Genomic DNA, 6,465 nt, shown 5'->3' with positions numbered 1-6,465 from the left:
GAGTGTGTCGTTTTAGTTTTAATGTATATTTTAATATACACTGATAATCTCTTTATATGATTAATGGATATTTGATATTCTTTTCTAAGAAGTATCTGATCAAGTCTTTTAGAAATGTATTTATTACGTTACTTGTTTCTTACTTTTTGATTTGTGGAAATTCTTTAAATAGTTTACATATTAATCCTTTGCAAATAATATGTATTAAACGTATCTTCTCCCAGTTGGAAGCTTATAATTTTACCCATCCCAGTATATTCTGCTAAACAGAAATTCTTAATTTTAGTGAAGTTAAATATTTTCTTCTATGATTTGTGCTTATTTGTCATTATTGAAAAGTTTTTTTCTTCCCCCCAAAGTCATAAATATGTATGCCTATTTCCTTTTAAAAGTTTTGTAAATTTCCCATTGTTGGTCTTCTATTCACTTGGATTTGATCTTTGTGTACCCTGTGAGGTAGGGATCCAACTTTATTCCAATTTTTTTAACCACATGGATAATCCACTGTGCAGTATATATCTTCTCAATTTATTTCTAATATTGTCATGACTTTTAATTTTTCTTTTTTAATCTTCACAATACAGTATTGTTTTTATTATTTTTATTGTTTAGTGCAATTGTTTTTTTTTTCTTTTTTTTTTCTTTTTTTTAACATCTTTATTGGAGTATAATCGCTTTACAATGGTATGTTAGTTTCAGCTTCACAACAAAATGAATCAGTTATATATATACATATGTTCCCATATCTCTTCCCGCTTGCATCTCCCTCCCTCCCACCCTCCCTATCCCACCCCTCCAGGCTGTCACAAAGCACCGAGCTGATCTCCCTGTGCTTTGTGGCTGCTTCCCACTATCTATCTACCTTACTTTTGGTAATGCACATATGTCCATGCCTCTCTCTTGCTTTGTCACATTTTTACGTGGAAATATTAACCTTTACCATTTGTGTTACTTATCATTCTTTCTTATATCTAAGACAGTATACCTGGGATCATTTTTATTCTACTTAAAGTATATCTTTCAGCATTTTCTTTAGTAAGGATCTGCTGGAGTCAAACTTCCGTTTCTGTCTGTCTGAAAACACATTTACTTTCTTCTCCTTTTTAAAAAGTACTTCTGCCATACAAAAATTTGACAGCTAATTTCTCAGCATATTGAAGATTCTGTCTTCTGTCGTGATTATTTTGTTGCTATCGAGAAGTCAGCTGTTGGTTTAATTGTCATCTCTTTGAAGGTTAGCTGTTTTACAACTTTGGCCTATTTTTTTTTGTTTTGTTTTGTTTTGTTGTGGTACACGGGCCTCTCACTGCTGTTGCCTCTCCCGTTGTGGGGCACAGGCTCCGGACGCGCAGGCTCAGTGGCCATGGTTCACGGGCCCAGCCGTTACGCGGCATGTGGGATCTTCCCGGGCCGGGGCACGAACCTGAGTTCCCTGTATTGGCAGGCGGACTCTCAACCACTGCGCCACCAGGGAAGCCCAACAACTTTGGCCTATTTTTATGATCATGTCTTAGGGTTGGTGTTTTGCTGTTTCTCCATGATAATTCTAGACAGGGCTTTATTTTTATTTGCACGGCTTGAAATTCACTGGGCTTACTTAGTCTGTGGCTTTGAATGTTTAATTAGCTTTGGGAAATTCTTAGCCTTCTCTTTAAATATTGCCTCTGCCTCATTTTTTTTTTTTTTTCCCTTTCCTTATGGAACTCTGATTAGACATGTGTAAACGTTTTCTCTTAATCTCTTTTTTCTCTGTATCTCTCTCTCATATTTGGATAAAGAGGAATACCTCTTTATCCGTTTCTGCTGCTTTTAGACGATTTCCTCAGATATATCTTGCACTTTACTAATTCTCCTTTCAGCTGTGTCTCATCTGTTATTAAAACCACTTAACACCAAGGTTTGAAACAGGCAATTACTTTTGCTTTTCAGTCCTTTGAGAGGCAAGGTTACTTCTTATTACATTCACTGTAAGAATGTAGCCCTTGGGTCCCAGGTCTATTCTGGAAGATGTTCTCATGTTAGACTCTCCTTCTGGTTGAGTTTAGGCTTTGTCTTGTGACCCCAGTCCCCTGCGAAACTGCAAAATCCAAAGCTGCAGTTCACATAGTTCTTCAAGGTGAAAATTGCTTTCAGTGTTCAGTTTTCTTCTCTGGGTTCAAAACCCACTTACTAAATATTTCTTTCTTTCCTGCCAGTTTATTGATGCATTTTTTAAAAGGTGTTTTAAAAAAATATGTTGTTAAGTAATGTTAAGGCTTTCAGTGAGATAGTCAATCAGGATACTTAATTCCTGGTACTGCCAGAAACAGAAGCTGGGTACTATTCATGAGCACGAGCATCTCTTTAGCATCTCAGGATATCCAATGATGCCTATCTGAAAGCTCTTTATGTAATCAGCACTCCATAAGTATTTGTTGTTTAATAACAGAAAATATATGCATGAGAACACATGCTTTTAAGTTAACAAACCTGATATGAGGTTTTGGATTCCCTTTAACTTCACAACTGAGCTTCACTTTTTTCTCCTCAGAGTCCAAAGGGAACATTACATGACTTGGTTCTTGAATGAAAAATGGGCCATGCAGTGTGTAGTCATCTGAAATAAGAAGAGAAAATGTCCAAAAATGAACATCTTCCAAATAGGGACAATGACAGGAAATAACAACAAAATGAAAATAAAAGAGGTAAACTAACAAAAAAAATAGTAATACACAACAGATTCGTTCCAGCCTCTGGATGAAATTTCCCAGTGAAGAATAATCTTTGGAATTATGAAGTGGAGATGTGGACTCTCCTATTTCATACTGATGACTTATTTTTACCAACAACTTCCAGACACCGAACGGCTTGGCATTCCCTTTTCTCTCTTCCACTTCTTATTGTTCCACCTGTCTTTAGCCTGGCCTTTTACTTTGTTCACATTTTGTGCCTCCTACATGCCTTTTGTGCTGCTGTCATCCTGGAAGACTGTCTAATGTCACAAAGTTAGAATGTCTCTGCTCTGTAATGGGATACTATAGTTGGAAGCAAGCAATGATGATTTCGTAAATACATTAATAAGGAGAAGCAGCAATGTACTGCTAAAATATGTACAAAACTTTCTTAAATTGGATATGTAGGTAAATAAAGAATAACCTAGAGTTAATGATTCTCAAATTATGTGTGGTAAATTAACAGTTTGTTTTTTTTTTCAACCTGTTATGGACCCATAGATGGATACTTGTGTAAATATCACACAGCTCGGACTGACTAAGCACATGAGTTCAGTAATAACCAGACTGGTCTATACCAAGTTCAAAGAGGTATGAGTTTCTAAATTCTTTCTCTCAGTAACAGAAACTAAATGCATAAAACTTATTTTGCCAGGGAGCAGCAACAAAGCTCAAAGAATGGAATAATCCACAAACTAGACTGGGAGTAGCAGTGTAGAGTACATATGCTTCTATAGTAAACACATAATAAATATTGGTCAAAAGGCACCTCACCACCCATACCATGAAGGTGGTTTTCATTCTTTACAATCTAGTCCCTTTTTTCCTAGAAGGCTTTTCTAGACCCTCAGGTCTTCCTTTAACCACATGATTCATAAATTATATCCATATTTCTCTGTGGACACATCTTTTTCTATTAAATGCATTTGTGCCTTTCTTTCCCCTTCTCTGGACTGTAAGCTGGAGAGCATGACTCTATCTTACCCATTTTTGCATGTCTTGTAGTACTAACTACAGTAGCTTATACATCAAAGACGGTCAATAAGGATTTGTTCTATCTGAGGTATTTTTTCACTTTCTAATGTATTCAGTCAGCTGATTTAGGCACTGCCTAACAAATTTTGAGACAGAGGGCCAGGGTCTATGACGTAAAGTGATACTGAGTAGCACCCTGTAGCTGACAATCCATTTTTCCCTTATATGGATTATTCTGATGGCTGTGAATTTTAACTGCTATCCTGGAAAACCTTCAAAACCAGCTTTCTGTGGATAGGTGATAGGATGAGACTGAACTCATTCAGGTGAATCAGGACTGAGGAAAAAGAAGAAAGCCAGTTTGGGGATCTAGGTGAAACATGGTAAAGTAATTTCTTTTAAGTTTTTATTTTTATTTTTTTACATCTTTATTGGAGTATAATTGCTTTACAGTGGTGTGTTAGTTTCTGCTTTATAACAAAGTGAATCAGTTATACATATACATATGTTCCCATATCTCTTCCCTCTTGTGTCTCCCTCCCTCCCACCCTCCCTATCCCACCCCTCCAGGCGGTCACAAAAAACTCCGCATGTTGAGGTTGGGATAGAAGAAAAATTAAGGACACAAGAAAATCAAACAGAATTTTAGAGGAATGGGGACAGCCAATGACCTTGTTGAGAGAATAAGCAGGATATGGGTTCAGAAAGACTAAGAACTGAGATTCAACGCCTTGTGTCAGCTACTAACTCCATGACCTATGGAGAATCACCTAGTCTCTCTATGCCCCAATTTTCTCATCTATAAAATAACAGCGTTGGACTCACTCAGTGGTTCTACATTGGTTAAGGGTGAAAAAGAAGCCATGAAAACTTTCCCATAAACGCACATGCACAAACACATGATATGTGCATTCAAAGATGTCATGAATTATATTACCACCACCACCCTCTCTCCTCAGTCCATGTATACAATCTCAGGCTTATGAGAGAGTTAAACAAAGAAAACAGGATTTACCAAAGAACACAGAATAAAAGCATGGAGTAAAAGTACACAAAAGTATTTTTTTAAACACTGGTCATTTAAAGCTAGATATTTCAAAATCTGCATATTTACATTTCAGATTTTCAATGACACTTATTTTCAAAACAAATTTAGATACTGGTCAACAGTTAGCTCAATTCAATCTTGAAGAATTAGGTGAAGTTTTAGCATATTTAGTTAAGTGATAAACATTACTTACTCATCAAGATCACTAACAGAGCAGCAAGTTTGGTAGATTTTTCTTTAAGAGAGAAATATATTTCTATTGTTGTCTCAATCCCAAAATTATGTGTGTGTGTATATATATATATATGATATCAATCCTCTCAGTTCATTGGTGTTCTCTGATTTGAATTTCATACAGAAATACACAGTCTGTTACTAGTAATTCCAAATAAGAATAAAACATAATAATGATTATCCAGGATGCAGCTGAGAGACTTTGGATTAACATCTGTACTCTTTCTCAATGTATCCATGCCGTATTTAAATAACAAAAAGGATATTTTTTCTGTGTATTTTGTAACAAGAATTCATAATAATGATGCTTTGCATTTGCTATAATTGACACATTTCATCTGAAGTTTTTATTTTCTCTGGGTTAACCAAGCTCACTGCCTAGAAATTAACATTACCATAAAGGGACCAGCATTTCAGTTCTCATCTAAGGAAATCCACAGCCTTTCAAGCATGAACTATTTGGTTTCACAAAGATGGAGGGAGAGATTTTAGAAAGTTGCTATCCAGGTGTAGAAAACAGATATCCTAACTTTAATACCTTTAAGACCAGGGTTACCAATATTTTAAGAAAAGTGAGTTAAAGAGTTGCTTTATTTCCCTCAAACCTCGAGGTGCCTGGGTTAAACAGCCCTGAGAGTGACCTTCTCAAATGCAACATGGAGCATGGCACCACTAAGTTTGTTCTATCCGTGTGTAGGAGCCACAGAGTGACTTTCAAGTGGCTTGAAGGTATACACAAAACACTTTGCATGTGCTATTTTCAAAGCTGAGAAGATTAACTTCACCCTTTCCTTTATCACGGTAAGTTGTCCTATGTAACCAGTGGAGTGGCCGTGATTTTTCAGCCTGTGAGGTAAAGGAGCATCTCAGAAAGCAACAGAGGAAAGGATTAATAAGCCAATACACCTCAATGTTGGTCTGTGGACCACCTGCATTGTAATTATGGTGGTAATAAAAAAAAATGCTTATTTTTTTAAACCCCAGTCCAGACTGACTACACCAGAAAAATCTGGGGTCCATGAATCTGCCTTTTAACCTGGTTCTCTGAGGGATTCTTCTGTACGCTGAAATTTGAGAAGTACTAACACTGACCCTTCTGATCCTAGCTCTCCACTTCCTGTGAGCAGAACACCAACCAACACTGGCTTTAGACCCACCCTTAGACTTTCTCTCTTAAGCAAAGTTTAACCAACAAATTCTTGTTTGAAAACATTTAGAGAAGGAATTTTAGCACATGTTTGGACTAATAGTTGAGAGGTAAGAAGCCAGGAACAGAAAACTATAAAACTGACCAACACAAAGAAAATGGATGGACTTGTCAAACTCTGGGACTAAAGCTGTATAAAATAACCCTTAGAACACTCATAGTTGAACTCAAGCAACTAATTGTGAGAACCCCCAGGGCTGCACCCCGTTGACAAAGAAGAGGCATCCTCGGGGAGACCCACTAGTCCACTTCCCTGTAGTAAAATCTTATCCTCACTTGAACACACAACA

The 6,465-nt window shown here is 36.7% G+C and overlaps 1 protein-coding gene across 1 annotated transcript in view; it reads right to left on the bottom strand.

Moving 5' to 3' along the window:
• Window positions 1–2,573, bottom strand: part of CNTN4 (contactin 4) — a 331,989-nt gene extending 329,416 nt beyond the window's left edge. The window contains exon 1 of the mRNA XM_007450035.1: window positions 2,470–2,573. Coding sequence (XP_007450097.1) covers window positions 2,470–2,546 — 77 coding nt within the window. The 5' untranslated portion in view covers window positions 2,547–2,573. The remainder of the gene's footprint in view (window positions 1–2,469) is intronic.
• Window positions 2,574–6,465: the final 3,892 nt, after the last annotated feature.

The sequence above is a fragment of the Lipotes vexillifer genome, unplaced genomic scaffold (assembly GCF_000442215.2).
Source record: "Lipotes vexillifer unplaced genomic scaffold, Lipotes_vexillifer_v1.1 scaffold1041, whole genome shotgun sequence".
Taxonomy (NCBI): domain Eukaryota; kingdom Metazoa; phylum Chordata; class Mammalia; order Artiodactyla; family Lipotidae; genus Lipotes; species Lipotes vexillifer.
Note: the sequence above shows the minus strand (reverse complement) of the source record. Positions and strands in the feature narration are given on the sequence as shown.